The sequence below is a fragment of the Drosophila persimilis genome, unplaced genomic scaffold, assembly GCF_003286085.1.
Source record: "Drosophila persimilis strain 14011-0111.01,24,50 unplaced genomic scaffold, DperRS2 tig00000910-arrow-arrow-pilon, whole genome shotgun sequence".
NCBI lineage: Eukaryota > Metazoa > Arthropoda > Insecta > Diptera > Drosophilidae > Drosophila > Drosophila persimilis.
The window spans coordinates 182,873-201,822 of NW_020825373.1; the positions used below are offsets into that span (position 1 = coordinate 182,873).

The 18,950-nt window shown below is 47.9% G+C and overlaps 3 protein-coding genes across 5 annotated transcripts; all 3 read left to right on the forward strand.

Annotated features, from left to right (window-relative positions):
* Nucleotides 1-71: 71 nt before the first annotated feature.
* LOC6602873 (CWF19-like protein 2 homolog) lies at nucleotides 72-2,475 on the forward strand. Its single transcript, XM_002027872.2, has 3 exons — nucleotides 72-1,373; nucleotides 1,441-2,163; nucleotides 2,222-2,475. Exons 1-3 carry the CDS (start codon nucleotides 81-83, stop codon nucleotides 2,351-2,353), a joined length of 2,148 nt encoding a protein of 715 aa, XP_002027908.1. The 5' UTR covers nucleotides 72-80; the 3' UTR covers nucleotides 2,354-2,475.
* A 198-nt stretch (nucleotides 2,476-2,673) lies between these two features.
* Nucleotides 2,674-3,592, forward strand: LOC6602872 (40S ribosomal protein S19a). Its single transcript, XM_002027871.2, has 3 exons — nucleotides 2,674-2,695; nucleotides 2,933-3,003; nucleotides 3,073-3,592. Exons 2-3 carry the CDS (start codon nucleotides 2,933-2,935, stop codon nucleotides 3,470-3,472), a joined length of 471 nt encoding a protein of 156 aa, XP_002027907.1. The 5' UTR covers nucleotides 2,674-2,695; the 3' UTR covers nucleotides 3,473-3,592.
* Nucleotides 3,593-4,813: 1,221 nt separating this feature from the next.
* LOC6602871 (rho-associated protein kinase 1) lies at nucleotides 4,814-16,295 on the forward strand. Of its 3 annotated transcripts, XM_026993847.1 has the most exons (13): nucleotides 4,814-5,816; nucleotides 5,896-5,930; nucleotides 6,011-6,107; nucleotides 9,237-9,382; nucleotides 9,452-9,708; nucleotides 9,763-12,394; nucleotides 12,456-12,730; nucleotides 12,834-13,027; nucleotides 13,107-13,300; nucleotides 13,356-13,461; nucleotides 13,536-13,760; nucleotides 13,923-13,965; nucleotides 14,098-14,157. In XM_026993847.1, exons 3-12 carry the CDS (start codon nucleotides 6,085-6,087, stop codon nucleotides 13,954-13,956), a joined length of 4,086 nt encoding a protein of 1,361 aa, XP_026849648.1. In that variant the 5' UTR covers nucleotides 4,814-5,816; nucleotides 5,896-5,930; nucleotides 6,011-6,084; the 3' UTR covers nucleotides 13,957-13,965; nucleotides 14,098-14,157. The 3 variants fall into 3 exon arrangements, with proteins under 3 accessions (XP_026849648.1, XP_026849645.1, XP_026849646.1); XM_026993844.1 differs by lacking the exon at nucleotides 13,923-13,965 and having other exon boundaries at nucleotides 14,098-16,295; XM_026993845.1 differs by lacking the exon at nucleotides 13,923-13,965 and having other exon boundaries at nucleotides 12,861-13,027; nucleotides 14,098-16,295.
* The last annotated feature ends 2,655 nt before the right edge of the window (nucleotides 16,296-18,950 follow it).

Sequence of the window (18,950 nt, forward strand, 5' to 3'; positions counted from 1 at the left end):
CAACATTTCTGGTCGTCAAAACAAAGTTTTCGAATATTTGAATTTCTTGCTGCTTTGAGTAATAGAAACAGTAAAACGCAATGAGCTACATACAATTTGAAAGTGGCAGCGACAAAGAAAAGGCTCGTCAGCAGATAAGGGAAGCCCGCGCCGAGATGCTCGAACAGGCCAAGGAGAGAGCCGGCCTTATCAAGAAGAAGGAGCTTCAGAAGGAATTAAGGGGTGAAAGCAATTGGATGCTTCCAGCAGTGGCCAAGAAACTGGACAAGCCCTCAAGTTCCTCAACGAAAAAGGCCAAGAAGAAGAAAGGAAAGCACAAATCGAAGTCCAAGTCTTCGAAGGTAAAAAAATCTTCGAAGAAAAAGAGCAGGAAGGTTCAGAGCAGCAGCGACAGCGATAGTGACAGTGACAGCGACAGCGACAGCTCTAGCTCTTCCTCTTCGTCCTCATCCAGCGAAGACCAGAAGCAGCGCAAGGTACGCAAGAAAAAGAAGTCTAAAAGGAGCCACAACGAAGATGAGTGGGTGGAACGCACTCCCCTTTTGGATAACGATACGAGCAAGGATAAGGTGGAGGATACACCAGTGGCGCGCGACACTTGGATGACCAGTGACGACCTTTTGCTGAAAACCTTCTCCAGAATACGCAAGGAGCCAACCAAACCCAACGACAAGCTACAGCAGATCGATGCCTATGATCCGGCTAAGAGCGGACGCGAGCTGAATCCCTACTGGAAGAGCAATGGCACAGGCCTGCCAGGCTTCCAGAAACCACAGGACGATGATGATCGCGAGGCAGAGCCACATTCGCACAGCTCGAGGCAAAGCTCCTCGACACGAGGCTGGCAGAAGCCTTCTTCCAAGTCGCATAGCCATAGAAGTAGCCCCTCCGCGCCGAGAACCAGATCTTCTTCAGAAAGTGCCTCATCTGATGAAGATACTGCGGACAAGGCTGCTGCCCTTCCTGCCTGCCTAACGGACGAGCAAATCAATGAATTGGCCGGAAAAGCCATCAAAGCAGAGATCATGGGGAATACGGAGCGTGCAGCAGAACTCAACCAGCAGCTGGAAGAAGCACGCAAAGTACGGGCCGACTTCCTGGCCACTGGCAACATGCCGCCTAAGACATCCGCCATGCCAAAGAAATCCAAGGCATCATCCTCATCCTCGGAACATGTGCTGCTCACCAAAACCGATCAATGCGGCAATGTACGCCCCCTGGTGCAGTCCACATCAGGCACAGCCACAGACCCCAACTCGCTATATGGAGGCCGCAGGGGTCAAAAAAGCCGCAACAAGAAGGTCGACACCCATGTGGATGGCCAACGGGTGAGATACTTCGCAGACGACGATCGTTACGACATCAAGCAGATGGTAAGATTGATCCAAACATAGCTCTAAGCATCCGGCTCTAATCGTTTCTGCTTTGTTTCTTTTTTAGTTTGAGCGTGAGAAGCATGCCACGGCCGCCGAATCGAACCTGCAGTACGCTGACATTGTGTCGAAGCACAAGAACCCCAACGATGACCTGGAAGACATATTTGCGGACAAGGTTCGCAAAAATATCTCCGAGGCAGATCTCGAGAAGCGAGAGCTCCAGAGTGCCATACGGGAGGCCAACAGGCTGGAGACCAGCCTGACGAATTGTGAACGCTGCTTCGACTCGCCGAAGCTGGAAAAGCAGCTGATGGTCTCGATGGGGAAGATGATCTACCTCAGTCTGCCCTGGCATGTGGGTCTGCAGGGTGGCCACTGCATTCTCACCACCCTGCAGCACATCTCCTGCTCCACGCAGCTGGACGAGGATGGTTGGGAGGAGCTGAACGACTTTCGAAAGGCCCTAACCCGTATGTTTGCTGCCCAGCGCAAGGATGTGATATTCTATGAGATTGCCAACAAACTGCACAGGCGACCGCATATTAGTGTGCATTGCATACCCATACCCGACAGCCAGGGCGAGATGGCACCCTTCTACTTCAAGAAGGCCATTGAGGAGTCGGAGCAGGAGTGGTGCATCAACAAGCAGCTGGTGTCGCTGCGCAATAAATCGCTGAGAGCAGTCATACCCAAGGGTCTCCCCTACGTCTGGGTACACTTTGGCATGGACTCGGGCTTTGCCCATGTCATCGAGGATGAGGATCGTTTCCCAGCGAATTTCGCACAGGTTAGAGATAGATGGATACTGTATAAAACTGATGTACTCAACTGATATTTACTTTCAGGAAATTATTGGTGGAATGCTTGAACTGAATCCAAGTACTTGGCGTAAGCCGCGTAAGGAGCAGCAGTCTATCGTGAAAGTGAAATCGTTTGCCGAAAGCTGGAAAAAATTCGATTGTACCGAGGAAGCTTAAGCTGCAAATCGAGCAAAATTAACGTCCGTTTCTCGCTAGTCTCGTTGGTCAATCTTTGCATTCCTGCAGCTCTTTGTTAATTATATGTTGGCATAAATAAACTAAAATTCGTAATTGACAAAAGCGAATCGATATCTCGACAGTGCAACTCTTGGTTATCAACTCTGGTGACAATACTCTTTGCATATCGGGTGGCAGCGCTGTCAGAACGAAAAAGCGCAGCCAACTTCGCGCGCCTTGTTCTTTTTTCCGGTTGACTTTAACAAGAAAGGTTGTGCCCGAGTTTCTTTTAAGTGAAATTAAATTTTTTTATGTTTAAAATGCAACAAACTAAATAAAAATGTGCGCCCAATCGGGTGGTGAATGAAGTAACGAGCTAAATGGCCAAGATTCTGTGACATTTCTACGAAACACTCGATTGTAGCAAATCAGCGTGGATTCGCAGTTTTTGTTGTGTCTCTCTCTATTTGCTTGAGTGTGTGTGCGTGTGCGTGTGCGTTGTGCATGGCTCCCGATGATGGGCAGCTAGAACGTGTTTTCGACGGCGATTCTTATTGTTCGTTTTTAATTGTATTTCAGATGCCAGGTGTCACAGTAAAGGATATTGACCAGCATGCCGTTACCAAGGCGGTTGCCGTCTTCCTCAAGAAGTGAGTACGAACATCAACTGTTTCCAACACATAACCTCACAATTGTTTTGTTTGTGTATGGTCTCGCAGGACTGGCAAATTGAAGGTGCCCGACCAGATGGACATCATCAAGACGGCCAAGTTCAAGGAGCTGGCCCCCTACGATCCCGACTGGTTCTACGTGCGTTGCGCCTCGATCCTGCGCCATCTGTATCACCGCAGTCCCGCTGGTGTTGGCTCCATCACCAAGATCTATGGTGGTCGCAAGCGCAACGGTGTCCACCCTTCGCATTTCTGCCGTGCCGCTGACGGTGCCGCCCGTAAGGCTCTCCAGGCCCTCGAGCACGCCCGCCTTGTCGAGAAGCACCCAGAGGGTGGTCGCAAGCTCAGTTCCATCGGACAGCGTGATTTGGATCGCATCGCCAACCAGATTGTGGTCAAGCAGCGCGATGCCGCCAAGCAGACGGGTCCCCTTGTCATTTCCAAGTAAACGTGGATCGCACATCCAATCGAAGTCTACAACATTTTTAAGCTTATTATTTAAGCGTTTCTTGATTGAAGCGTGTTCTCAGAAATGGGAAAATTAAAATGAACCATAACAAGCGAAAAACCGATGTGTGCCACTTATTGTTTTGACCAAATAACCGAACCTTCACGTCCCTTTTCAAACTCAGTTCTGAAGGAGTTCAATTTGTGCCGCCTGATTGGAAATGCTGGGATATCTTCTGCCAATTTGGGTACCTATATCGACTTGAAACGCAATATCATTGGTCTAAGTCTGGTTTAAGATGCTTGTAGGTCTAATCCCTTATCATGCTTGCCCTGCAGCGTCGCGAAATGGGCAAGGGAATTCATCGGTCCCTATTTTTGTGGGACATATATTTATGTTTGTCTTAATTTAGTTACGATCTTTGCATCTTTTTTGAAGGTATACCAGTGCGTGATGTTTGTACAAAAATGAATACTATAAATTATTGCTCAAGTGCAATACCGTCAGATTTAGCCGGTATTTCTGAAGGTATACAGTGGTGTCGGTGCGTTAGATCCTGTCTTATGCTTCGACCATGACAATGCTGTTGCCGCGTATTACCAGAAATTGGACTCCAGCCATGCACACCATTCATTTCTGAAGCGTGTGGGAATTTATGCAAGCTTATAAGATTGGTACCAGACAATATATCTATCTTCCCAACATTCCGATGTGATGGTGGTTTTCGTGTTGTCCTTGCACACCTCAACGGCTTCGTCTATAGCTATTCAAAGGAGTATGCCGGTGATGGAGCGTCCTCCACTTAACTTAAGCATCATCCGCTGGTCAATGTACCTAAGCCACAAGATGCAGCACAAATGTGTATTACGCTAAATTTCGTACGTAAACACACATACTTTTTTGCAGCTCCAGAGGATGGGCCTTTGAAATTTTTTGTGATAAATATAAGGCTAAAGACAAAATTGAAAATCGAATTAAACAAACCACGATAATCAAAATACATTGCTGCAACACGTCTTTGTGATTGAGATAATCGATCTGGTTTCTTTTGAGCTGGTCACACGGTTCCAGTTCCGGTTCGCATTCGTTCTACCTCAAATACATGGCAGAAAAAATAAATGATTATGCTTGCACGATACATTTTAATATTTAATTCCTCCTGACTAATTTCTCATTGTATTTTATTGGAAACCTGTGTAAGCAACTCCACTGTCGATTTGTGTGTTCCGATTACTGGGACGTTATCGAGCCGCGGTCTATTGAACTGGTTCAATTTGGACCGAAACAACTCTAATCAACATCCGCGCAACTGTTGCAGGCTAACATTGAAAGAAGTGCAACGCGTAGCGTCTAATTAAAATTAATTTCGATAATTGATTGATTTGGCCGCAGCCAAGTCCGAGAAATTGCCAAATTGGCGGACAAAATAGGCGCCTTTTTGCCGCCCTCGTCTCCCTTTGAGTGACGCACGTCGGTGTTCACCGTGCCTTGTTATTGTTGTTGTAGCATTTGCTTTTGCTACGTTCGACGTTCCGACGAAAAAAAGTGTGTTTGTATTTGTATACGTATACATATCAGTGTGTGTTTCGCGTGTGTGTGTGCGCGCGCTTGCCAGTGTGTGTGTGTGAAAAGGTATCGTAAAAATGTACAACAAATGAAAAGTCGAAAACATTGAACAAGCCCCATAGATTTTCGTTGCTGCCTCCATCGGTCCAGGCCAGAAGACTATGTGCCTGTGCCGTGCTTGTTCCTGTGTCAGTGCCAGTGCCCTTGCCCGTGCCCCGTGCCAAAGGCAAAGCCAAAGCCAGTTCCCGTTCCCGTGCAACTGTTGCATGCTGAATCGCGCCGCGCAGCATTGAGCCAAGCCGAACCGAGAACCAAGGCCAATACCCATCCAAGGCACCACGCACCGATACCACCGGAGCCCCCACTAGGAGGACTTTGCTAAATCCTGATCTTACCTCTGGAACTGTGCTGCGCACCTGAAGCACTGAAGCAAAACTTACAAAATTTACTAAATTAAGACCCAACGAACTAGGCTAAGTGCTTGCACACTCTAACACGCAACTGGGAAGCCGTGAGCTCGCGGTGACCCCGCCAGTGTGTCGTCCGTATGTGGCGTTGGCGGTACTCCAGCAAAAGAACTCAGCACCGCCGAATCCCAATTCCCAAGTGGATGTGGTTTGACAGCAGTGAACAAACAAACAGCAAGCGACGCTCGTGACCTCATCGTCAGTAACGGCAACGATCAACAGCGGCAGCTTAAAGCGTGCCCCCCCCTACCTACTCACTCACACTCCCACAAATACTGATCCTCCTGCTGTTGTGAGACCCTCAAAAAAAGGTAAAATTCGATTTCTAAGGTTTGATAATAGTACGCGAGTAGTACCATAAATAATCCAAAATTTTCGACACCTTTGCAGGGCAACGAGAGCGGCTCGTCGGCGGGACTATACAGGTGAGAGGCAATCTCCACCATTATCATATCCCGTATAACTGCCATTACTCATTCCGATTCTGTTGCGAATTAATTTGCAGGAGCACAGCAACGGCTGTATGCTTGGTGGTGACCACAACAACGACGGCAACTATCCAACTGGGACGTTCTAGCCATGGATGTGGAAAGGCGGCGTCGGTGAGTGAGAACGTGCACGAGATACTACGCTGCGCGTTTGCCAGATACGATACAATACGAGATGAGAATGAGATGGCGACCCAAAAGCGACTGCGCTACACTCAATTAATTGTCACCTGAATTGAATGGCAGCCATAGATTTGTTCGATTTGTTAGGCAGCAAATTTTGAGCTTTGCAATGGCAAAACAACAAAATAGCTAAAAAGTAATAGACCGCGCTGGCAGCAAACACCTTCCATAATCTCATGTTCAAAGCGACAGCGACAGCGACAGAGCGGCAATCAAATTGACAAGCGAGTGAACAAAACGGGGGGCGACTTTATAATAAATTTGCCATTTTCGCATTAAAATTTGTAACCAAACCGAACCGAAGCGGGCCAGCAGCGGCTATTGCTGCTGCTGCTGCTGCCGCTGCCGCTGTTGTTGCACAGGCACGGGCAGTGTTGTGTTGCATCGGATGCGTGAAGCGTGCGTTTTTATCGTTTGGTCCAAAGCCAAAAATCAAGACTAGCACCAGGACCCCAATACAATACCCACCATTAACCATACCGCTGAAAATCCCAGAGGGCGAGGGCATGTGGCCATGGCGAATGCCGGCCGCACTCCATTTGAGCGAGCTGGAACGGTATGTTGCTCTTGCTCTCCACGCTCACGCTTCCACATTCATATCCCCATCCACATCCACACCCACTTCTATTCCCACTTGCACTCCCCACTCCCTCTCCCACCAACACCCTCGGGCCTCCTGTAACAGTTTCACGGAAGCTTTCGGACTGCCTGCGATGCATATAAATTCTTCAATTTTATTACTCATTTTCCGCCATCCACTCAATTCTCCTACCCAAAAAGCTATCTCTGGTTTGCTCCAAGTACAAATAAGTGAACAAAAACAACAAAATGTATATATATGTATGAACATATGTGTACGTATATTGTACATACATATATTTGCGTAACAAGAAAAGCAGAAATTTGCTAAACGGCAATTGGCAATTGGCAATTGCAGTGTGCGCATTTGGTCGTAAAGCCTCTATAAAAACTAATTGCAAAAATTAATTCTGTGTGAAAGAGATTCGGTAGGGGAACGCAAAAAATGCGCCCAACCACCCCCGCGCTTTCAACGCGAGAGATCGTATCCCGTATGCTATATCCCGTTCGTTCAGCGTTCTTTTTCCGAAAAGCTCCGAAGCCTGGATTGAAGCTTTCAATTTGTTCGTACGATTAAACGTACGGGTAAAATGCTTTCCAGCTTATTTGGAAGACAACGTATAAATTAAATTGAAAATTATATTGTCTATAGGTGACGATAATGTTGTCGTCGTTGCCATTGTTGTTGCTTTTGCTGTTGCTGTGATTATGTATTATTATGATTGTTGCTTTTGTTGTTAATAATAATGTTGTTGTATTTGTTGCTGGCATTCGCCGCTATGGCTAAAACAGCGCAGCGTTTTTTTTTTGTTTTGAAAATTCCACTTTCCCAAAGTTGTTTGCGTTTGTTGTTGTTTCTGTTGGCCGTTGCTTGAATTTGTTGTTTTTGTTTTTAGCTTTTCTGTCATGCCGTAAGTGGCGATGATGAAATCACAACAATTCAAACACCTTTTAGTATCAATTTTTTTTAGCGCCGACGACTGTCATCGGTACCGACTCTTGGCTTGGCTTGGCCTGGCCGCCCCCTCCATACCTCCAAACCTCGATGCTCCTCAGGCTCTATTCTCATCTCTCTGTACCGACTGCCTTGTGCAAATATTTGCCTCTCGTTTTAGCTAATTGAATTTAAGTCTAAGGGTGTAACGAGATAGCAAATTCCATGACCTATAATAGCGTAAGATCCTTCCAGGGCGAGAGCGCTTTCCCATGCTGTGCGCATGTGTTGGGGAGTAAAGCACGGTATACGAATGTAGGGCAAGGCATTCCGACTATCCGAGTAATCCGGGCTATGCGACTGGCTAATCAATTGAGGCACTTTCGGACTGGCCTTACCTTATTTTCGCTTAGCTTGGAGCACTCAGTGGAGTAGTCACACGCATTCCCTCTTGTCTTCTTTCCAGCCTTGCCAAATGTTGATCTCTTATTTTCATACATGCATATGTATGTATGCTTGCATGTATGTATGTGCATGTGCATCTGCATCTGCATGTGTCAATGAATGCTGCTGAAGGAGGGGTGGGGAGAGTAGGGAAGGGGTCAGGTTGGATAGTACTACTGCTGCTGCTGATTTTTCGTCTCTCGGATTCATTCAAAACACAAACGCAGCACGAAAACCAAAGCAAAAGAGAAAAATCTCACTGTTGTCTGTCAGCAGACGCAACGAAAAAGTAAGCCATATCTACGTCGACGTCGCTGTAGCCGTCGCCGTCGCTGTCGCCGTCATCGTGGAAGGCACTCTCGGCATGGCTTGCATTCTTTCCACAGTTTATCAAAGTCAACAGAGTTGCGCGATAAAGTCAAGGCCTCCTTCCACTGTTGCTGCCAGCTCCCCTCAAATACTTATGCATGCGAGCACTCATCTTGTGTACGCTCTCCATTGCCTTGTTCTATTTGTCAAAGTTGGTCGTGTGCGCGCTGCGCTGCGCTGTCTCCTTCGCTGAGTTAAACTTAATGTCCTAATTATTGTATGATAAAGCGTCCAGCTGGCCATCATGGCGATGGCTGACATGTGCTGTCTCTGTTGCTGTCGCCCATTTGTCTGCGATTTGTGCTGTCGCTGCAGTTCGTCATAACGGGACCATTCCCAGACCGAGCACCTATGGCTCTCTCTGACTCACACTAACGCTGAATGGGCGTCTGTCCCTCTCCCTCTCTTCCGCCTGTCCCTTTGTTTGATTTACTTTTCCATGTGAGAGAAGAGGTGTTGAAGGCTGCAACTGTTCCTCTCTTGGCCACGGGGAACAGGTGCGGCGGGGCAGCATCACCAGCCCATTCTCATGAGTAATTTGCGCACTTTCCGTACATTTGTAGTTATTTTTTTGTTTGTTTCTTGTTTTATTTATGCCACGGACTCCAAAGGCTAATAAAATATGTACAAATAATAAACAAATTGCACGCAAAAATGAGGATTCTTGCTCATTTGAACCGACTCTAGGACTCTAATACCATGTCTCTCTCTGTCTCTCTCTTTTCCGTGATCAGAGCGAACACGCTCGAGCGCGAGATGCGCGATCCGACCAGCATTTGCAATGTGGACTGCCTGCTGGATACGGTATCAGCCCTGGTCAGCGACTGCGACCACGACACCCTCAAGCGGCTGAAAAACATCGAACAGTATGCTGCCAAATGTAAGTCCGAACCGCCGTCCAACAAACAGAGATTCTATAAAGTCCTACTCTATCTGTCCCTCTCCACAGATAAACCCCTGGCGCAGAGGATCAATCAGCTGCGCATGAATGTCGAGGACTTCGACTTCATTAAGCTAATTGGCGCCGGGGCCTTTGGAGAGGTGCAACTGGTGCGGCACAAGTCCTCCAGCCAGGTGTACGCCATGAAGCGGCTGTCCAAATTTGAGATGATGAAGCGCCCGGACTCGGCCTTCTTCTGGGAGGAGCGTCACATTATGGCCCATGCCAACTCCGAGTGGATTGTCCAACTGCATTTTGCATTTCAGGTGAGTGCCCGGAGCATTCCGTATAAGATCCAAGCTAATCTTATGTGATTCCAGGACTCCAAATACCTGTACATGGTGATGGACTTTATGCCCGGCGGTGACATTGTCTCGCTGATGGGGGACTACGATATACCCGAAAAGTGGGCCATTTTCTACACAATGGAGGTGGTGCTGGCCCTGGACACCATTCACAACATGGGCTTTGTGCACCGTGACGTGAAGCCGGACAACATGCTGCTCGACAATTACGGGCATCTGAAGCTCGCCGATTTCGGCACCTGCATGCGCATGGGCGCCAACGGCCAGGTGGTGTCCAGCAATGCGGTCGGCACGCCGGACTACATCAGTCCGGAGGTGCTGCAGTCGCAGGGTGTCGACAATGAGTATGGCCGCGAGTGCGACTGGTGGTCGGTGGGGATCTTCCTCTACGAGATGCTCTTCGGGGAGACGCCCTTCTACGCGGACTCACTGGTGGGCACCTACGGCAAGATCATGGACCACAAGAACTCGCTCAGCTTCCCCCAGGAGGTGGAGATCAGCGAACAGGCCAAGGCCCTGATCCGGGCATTCCTCACAGATCGGACGCAGCGTCTGGGCCGCTACGGCATCGATGATATCAAGGCGCATCCGTTCTTCAGAAACGACACCTGGTCCTTTGACAATATCAGGGAGAGTGTGCCGCCGGTTGTGCCGGAGCTAACCTCGGACGACGATACGCGCAACTTTGAGGACATCGAGAGGGACGAAAAGCCCGAGGAGGTGTTCCCCGTACCGAAGGGCTTCGATGGGAATCACCTGCCCTTCATCGGCTTCACCTACACGGGCGACTACCAGCTCCTGTCCAGCGACACCGTCGACGCCGAGGCCAAGGAGCCGAATTCGGTGAACAGCAACGCCAGCAACAACCATGCCCACGGCCATGGGCACAACCATCGCCATCGTACCTCCAACTCCAACGAGCTGAAGCGGCTCGAGGCACTGCTCGAGAGGGAGCGCGGCCGAGCCGATGCTCTGGAGAAGCAGGACACCAGCCTGCGGCACAAGATCGAGCTGAGCGGCAAGCGTGAGGTCGAACTGCAGCGCATTGCGGCCGAGTACGAGAAGGATCTGGCGCAGCGAAAGAACAACTACAAGGTGGCCATGCAGAAGGTGGAGCAGGAGATCGAGCTGCGCAAGAAGACGGAGGCTCTGCTGGTGGAGACGCAGCGCAATCTGGAGAACGAGCAGAAGACGCGCACACGCGATCTCAACATCAGCGAGAAGGTCGTCTCGCTGGAGAAGCAGCTGCAGGAGATGGAGCACAGCTACAAGAGCGAGACGGAGAACACGCAGAAGCTGAAGAAGCAGAACGCGGAGCTCGGCTTCACACTGAAGACGCAGGAGGAGAAGGTGCGCGACATGGTCGACATGATCGACACACTGCAGAAGCACAAGGAGGAGCTCGGCCAGGAGAATGCCGATCTGCAGGCGCAGGTGGTGCAGGAGAAGAACATGCGCTCCCAGCTGAAGGAGCTGCATAAGGAGACGGAGAACAAGATGCAGACCCTCACCAATGACATTGAGCGCACCTTGGTCCGCGAGCAGAAGGCCAAAGAGGATAACCGCGCGCTGCTGGAGAGGATCAGTGAACTGGAGAAGAGCCATGCAAGTCTCGACTTTGAGCTGAAGGCGGCCCAGGGTCGCTACCAGCAGGAGGTCAAGGCCCACCAAGAGACTGAAAAGTCGCGACTGGTCTCTCGCGAGGAGGCCAATCTGCAGGAGGTCAAGGCCCTGCAGTCCAAGCTGAACGAGGAGAAGTCCGCCCGGATCAAGGCGGACCAGAACTGGCAGGAGAAGGAGCGCCAGCTGAACATGCTCTCCGTGGACTACCGCCAGATCCAGCTGCGGCTGCAGAAGCTGGAGGGCGAGTGCCGCCAGGAGTCGGAGAAGGTGGCCGCACTCCAGTCGCAGCTGGACCAGGAGCACAGCAAACGCAACGCCCTGCTCTCGGAGCTCAGTCTGCTCAGCTCGGATGTGGCGCATCTGCGCTCCCGCGAGAATCAGCTGCAGAAGGAGCTCTCCACGCAGCGCGAGGCCAAGCGGCGCTTCGAGGAGGACCTGTCGCAGCTGAAGGGCACCCACCACGAGGCCCTGGCCAACAATCGGGAGCTGCAGGAGCAGCTGGATGCGGAGCTGTGCTTCTCCCGGCTGTACAAGACGCAGGCCAACGAGAATCGGGAGGAGAGCGCCGAGCGTTTGGCCAAGATCGAGGATCTGGAGGAGGAACGTGTCTCGCTCAAGCACCAAGTGCAAGTGGCCGTCGCTCGGGCCGACTCGGAGGCCCTGGCCCGCTCGATAGCCGAGGAAACGGTGGCCGATCTCGAGAAGGAGAAGACCATCAAGGAGCTGGAACTGAAGGACTTCATCATGAAGCACCGCAACGAGATAAATGCAAAGGAGGCGACGCTCGCCACCCTCAAGGAGGCGGAGACAGAGCTGCACAAGAAGCTCGGCCAGAAGGCCAACGAGTACGAGGATCTCGTCCAGCAGCACAAGAAGCAGCAGGACGAGCTGGGCCAGCTGCGCGCCACCAAGGACGAGGAGATCACCAAGCTGCTGGAGAAATGCAAGACCGAGGTGTTGCTCAAGCAGGTGGCCGTCAACAAGCTGGCCGAGGTGATGAACCGACGCGACTCGGACTTGCAGAGTAAGTCCCCATATCCTCCACAAATATACGATAGCTATTCCATTTCCCTTTTAACCCACAGAGCAAAAGAGCAAGGCCCGGTCCACGGCCGAGCTGCGCAAGAAGGAGAAGGAGATGCGCCGCCTGCAGCAGGAGCTGTCCCAGGAGCGTGACAAATTCAATCAGCTGCTGCTGAAGCACCAGGACCTGCAGCAGCTGTGCGCCGAGGAGCAGCAGCACAAGCAGAAGATGGTCATGGAGATTGACTGCAAGGCCACCGAGATTGAGCATCTCCAGAGCAAGCTGAACGAGACGGCCTCGCTCTCATCCGCCGACAACGATCCCGAGGACAGTCAGGTGAGTGAGATCCTCGTATCCGCACACACACGTATCCTGCCAATCCGACACATACTCACACAAACACAAACTCCGACCACACACGTCTCTTGGGCTTCTCTAGCACTCCTCTCTGCTCTCCCTCACACAGGACTCGGTCTTCGAGGGCTGGCTGAGTGTCCCAAACAAGCAGAACCGTCGGCGCGGCCACGGCTGGAAGCGCCAGTATGTGATTGTCTCCTCGCGCAAGATCATCTTCTACAACTCGGACATCGACAAGCACAACACGACGGACGCTGTGCTCATACTGGATCTGAGGTGAGTTTCACATCCTGTGTGCTTGTGTGTGTGTGTCTGCGCTTGATTTGACTCTTCCGCTTCCGTTCCGCTTTTGCAGCAAGGTATACCACGTGCGCAGCGTCACCCAGGGCGATGTCATACGCGCCGATGCCAAAGAGATTCCGCGCATCTTTCAGCTGCTGTATGCCGGCGAGGGCGCCTCTCATCGTCCGGACGAGCAGAGCCAGCTGGATGTGAGCGTGCTGCATGGCAACAGCAACGAGGAGCGTCCCGGCACCATCATCCACAAGGGTGAGTAAACGTTAACCATATTTGGATCCTTATTTACTTACTGTTTACTTTGTAGGTCATGAATTTGTGCACATCACCTACCACATGCCCACAGCGTGCGAGGTGTGCCCGAAGCCATTGTGGCACATGTTCAAGCCGCCGGCGGCTTACGAATGCAAGAGGTTTGTGCTTACTGAATACTGAATAGGTGCCAGTGGCCTCAACTGATCCGTGTCTATTCGATTGGTGTTTTCAGATGCCGCAACAAGATACACAAGGAGCATGTGGACAAGCATGATCCGCTGGCGCCCTGCAAGCTCAATCATGATCCTCGCTGTGCCCGCGATATGCTGCTGCTGGCCTCCACGCCCGAGGAGCAATCGCTGTGGGTGGCCCGTCTGCTGAAGCGTATCCAAAAGAGTGGATACAAGGCGAATTCGTCAAACAACAACAGCACCGATGGCAGCAAGATATCGCCCAGGTAAAGAGAGCCTGGTGGCCTGATAGTCTGGTAGCCTGATAGCCTGCACCGTGACGTTGCAATCGCCCTCCCCTCCGTTCCGAATAAGGCGAGGCCAGGCCAGAATCCGCTACTAACTGAACTAATATAAGCTTATATACTAATCACTGCCCAAACCCACAGGCTTTTGTGTTTCCCTCTGTGTTTTTGTCGTTAATCTCGAATGGTATTTCTCTATTTTACTCTCTTCCCCCACCCTGTTTCTTGCTCGCTAACCTTCATTATCATCTCTTCATCTCATCATCCGCATCATCATATCTGTATCTGCATCGGAAACACCGCTTCATCCAATTGGCAGCCAATCGACCCGCTCCTCCTACAAGCCGTTTGTTGCGAACGTGCAACGCTCCGCCACGCTACCAGCCAACTCATCGCTGAAATGAGTCCAGCAAAGACCAGGACACAGCCCAGCTGGAGGCAAGAGAGTCTCCAGCGAAATAACACAGCAAGCAGCCAGCAGTCAGCAGCAATCAGAAAGTCGCAGCCTGAAACTAGAACTACACAACGATACTTGAAATTAACGCTTAAACACTATCCAAACACTTGCTAAACAACAGAAACCACACATGTTGGAACAGAACTATGCAGATATATACCATATATTCCCCGAGTACTTTACAATCGAAACTAAATTCAACTTGAAACTAAACTAAACTCTTTGTGTAAAGGCAATTGCTGCTCGTCTAACGCTTCTTTAACCCACAAAACAACAAACAAAACTAAAAGAAAAGTGCAGATAAAAGATGGCAGCAACGTCAGAGCGGGCAGCGGATCAACCATGAACCATAGATATGTCACTTAGATTGTACTATATATTCTTTATAAATATAAATACTATATTGTATGCTGCTATGCTATTCCACTGAACCGCAACCGCAACTGTGGCAACACACTCAGCACAATGGCCAGCCCAGCCCACAATCAGGAGAGAGCTGTACTTAGTTAAGCGAGGATCTGATCTGATCTGATCAGATCGGATCGAAAAGAGGTAGACCTGTCGCAGCTGCTCCTCTTGCGCCATTATACTGGTGCAGAGGGGTGGGGTTCAGCTTCATTTCAATAGATTTTATAACTTGATGCCTTGTAACAATTCTATATATATATTTTTTTTTGTTTTTTATAATTTATTTAGCTGTTGTTGTTGTTGTTGTTGTTGCTGTTGTGCAGCGAATCTGATTGTCCAAACATTGTTCGTAATTGTAAAAAAAGAGAAAGATGCAAAGAATTGTGAACGGAACACATACGATAGACAATAGACAATAGACAATATACAATATACAATATACAATATAGATATAGATTATATACCTAGAGCATATCCTATCCTGTAAGTCAGAGCCCGCTTACAACAACAGAGCAGAGCAGAGCAACCAATCAGCCAATCAAGCATTCATCAATCAATCAAACAATCAATCAAGCTAAGTTCTAGCCCTTTTTACAAAGCTTTAACTTATATTCCATTTAAAGAACAATCTTTTAAAACGTATATATACTAGCATAGACACTATACTATATACTATATACTATATACTATATGTAGATCAGATATGGAGGCGGAACCCTGAAGGATGAACAATCAGTTACTTAAAGCAAATGCAACTTCCCATATATATATATATATATATACATATATAGAGCTTGACATGAATCAATCGAAACGAAACTAAGCTGAAATGCAAAAACGAATCGAATCGAATCAAAACGAAGCGAAAAATTCGCCACAGACTTGTGTGTGTGTGTTTGTGTTTGTGTTTGTGTAAAAGGCTACATCTAAGTATTAAATATCCAATATATTCTAGTTCTTAAGCTAAACAAATTATTTATTTGTATTTCTGTTCGATGGCGCTGCAGCCTTCACTCTCAGCACTCTCCCCTCTCTCTCTCTCTCTCTGTCTCTCTCTGTGCCACCCTGTCACTCGCTCACTCGCTCACTCACTCACTCATTTTATATGGACTCTCCAAATTTGAAATTCCTTTAGAGCTCGACACGTTCCATATTGTCGCCTTAGTTTGTTGCGTGTGTGTGTGTTTTTTTTTGTGTGTGTGTTTGTACAGAGTGAGAGGCGGCAGCGAATTGCATTTAAGAGTAATGGATGGGATAGTGCCCCACGAAAGTTCTGCAGAGGGTTGTGAGGGCTGTGGGCCCATTCGACGAGACCCGACTGCTGAAAGCTGAATGCCGACTGCTCTATGCTCTCCAGTTGTATTTTGCTTAGTCGAAAATGAAGTCGAGCCATTGCTTTCTTTTTAAAAATTGTATTTTATTTGTACTATTATTGTCATGATCCATTCGTATTACGTTTATTTACGTTTATGTTTATGTTTAAATATATACTCTAGCTTAAGGCGCGTCTGCAGTGGCATTTCCCCCGCAGAATCGGCTCAGAAATTGAACTGCAAACGCCATCCCCCCACCACCCACCACACAGCCCCAGCCCAACCCGAAACCCCAACCCAACCCCAGACAAAATAAAGTAATAATGTGTATAAAATCAACATTTGACATTTTTGTTTCTGTTTTTTTTTTTTTTGTGTTTGATTTGCTTTCCATTTGTTTCATTTTTCTTTTGAGTTGAGTTTCCTTTTTCCCCCCAGCAAATCCTTCCAGTCCCCATATCATTACAAAAGTCTGATAGGATCGCAGCGGAGCGCAGCATATAAAACGATGAGACTGTCCCCCGACTACAGGGCCCTAGAAATAGAAGCTGAAACGAAAACAAAAAATTCCTAAGATTGGAATTGGAAACGGAAATGGAATTTCGAATGCATTTAAATGATGGAAGTTCAACAAATCATTCATATATTTTATGTACACATATGTATATCCTATGCACCATAGAAATAAGTTTCAACCAAAGTCTGATTAAATGTGAAATTAAACTGTACTAAAAGTGTTGTACTTCTTGAGGAGGAGTAGGAGGAGAATCTCCTGCTCCGCATCGCATCGCTGGACACATAAAGAGCCACACCGAACCTGAATCCGATTTTGTATTAGCATTCGCATTGGGATTTGCATATGATTTGGTTTACACATGGTCCACGGCTTCATGGATTAGGGCCCCATAATGGGACATGGCGATGCACGAGTATGTAGATTGGTGGCTGGCGTAGCCATTGTCCCACTCGGACCAATGGAAATATTTTTACTTTGTTTTTATTTTATTCATAATTTAACAAGTTTCTTGTTTATGTTGTGACTCTTTATATTTTTGGATCTTTCTGGCTTTCACAGGCAACCGATCATTAAAATGTATCTTCAATCTATAAAGGTTTTTTTTTTTTGGCAGCTGACATTTTGTAGTTCAAGGTAAGTTGGCCAGTCAGCCAGTCGGCCTGTGTTGGAGCCAGGTGTGGAGATGGAGGCCAGCTAATTAGCATGGCTAAACATCCAAGTGCAGGCCACGCCCAGCCCCTGACTTGTGGCCCCATCTGGCTGCAGAACATCTGCAAAAGTTGGAAGATTAATTATCGCATCGCAAGCCAGGCTTTATCACCCATAAACCGTCATCGCCTATCAGCCAGCACCCTCCTGGCCAGCACTCCCCCAACCATCCACAATCCACCTAATCAGTTCAAGGCCGCGACGAACCCACAAAATACATATGCATAAATATTTCTGGCGTTTCTTCTTCTGTTTTTAAAGCTTTTTAATTTGGTGTCATCGTATACTTAGCCGCAGCCCCAGCCTCAGCCACATCGTCATCATATGACGTGGTACCTGGTGATCATCATCGCCTCGGCCCTGCCATGAGATAGGTTATTTAACTTGACACCACAACGCAAGACTGCACACCAAGAAGGATCGCTTTGGGGGGCAATCCCGAAGGTATCCGTGGAGGATATCTCTCCCATCCCATAATGTCTGGAAAACCACGACCAACAGCTATTAGTACACACATGAATCAGTGATAAATTGATCTGTGATCACTAATTTTATTGAAATCTAAACAAAGCTTTAGCAAAACTAATAAACTTAGCAAAAAGATGAATTCCTATAAGTCTGTGTTGTTTTAAATGGAACGAGATCTTTCCATCTAGTATTCCCAAACTGATTTACATATATTCATTTCATTAGTCTAGGATCAATAGATCCTGATTAAGAAATCAGAACTTCTTTTTATCTTTTTAATTTTATTATTAATCTTTAAAAAAGAGAGCTCTTCAGCTACTCGTACTCATCGTGCATACTTACCATCTTCTTTCCTGCATCTTTTTTTTTGATTTAAGTCCAAGAGCTATTAAAAAATCTTCTAGTGAAGACTTACTTGTACACTCAGAGAAAGAGGCGCTGAAATTTTACAATTTACACGTGAGGGGGTGGAAAGTGTTTGAAGTGTTTTATATTTAGATGAAATATGGGCCGTATGAAGAAGTCTTTTTAACAAACTTATGTTTCAATCAAAGGGAATTCTATTTAATTTTACTATGTTTGTATTAGAGTCCTGTCTGAGGACAGGATTCGGTAATCGCTTTTTTCGTTCAGTTAGAATTCGCGTGTCAGCTTTCTCGTTACAGCGAATCACTCGCCCAAAACGGACTGAACGGACTGTATCAGGTCCGAAAATTTCGGTTTATTTCACACGCTCACTCTTCATTTGATTTTCTGGCAGAGGGAAAGAGAAAGCAACACACAAATCAGGTGCCTTTTTGTGTATTTTCTTTCTGCCTGAAGGTCTTGAATTGTGGGTAGTACAAAGAAGGAATCCAAGAGGCATGATTCAATGAATACTGTGGATTCTTGCAGGGTTCTAGCTTGTGTTCAACAAACCGAATATTCAATTCAAATATGGGTGTGCTTGGCAGTTATTCAGGACTTGATGCATTTGACCTTTTCTTCATTGCAGGGACAGGACAATGTCCCTGCCTCATTGCTCCCGAGCTACACTTAACCTTTCTTTTTGTTCATTTTTGTGTTGTTTTTCATCCGATCCCCATTTGCTGCCACAAGATTTACATGCGGGACAGATGGGCCTCTCGCTGCGAAGCTGAGACGAGACGATATCGGGGCTTGGTCATGATTTCGGGATTTACCAGATCTGCTGTGGCTGCGGCTGTGGCAGGTTGTGCCTAAAGCCGAGGCGACGTCAGCCAAAAATCCAAAACAACAATTGGCCTAAAATCAATAAATTAATTAATAAAATATACAAATTG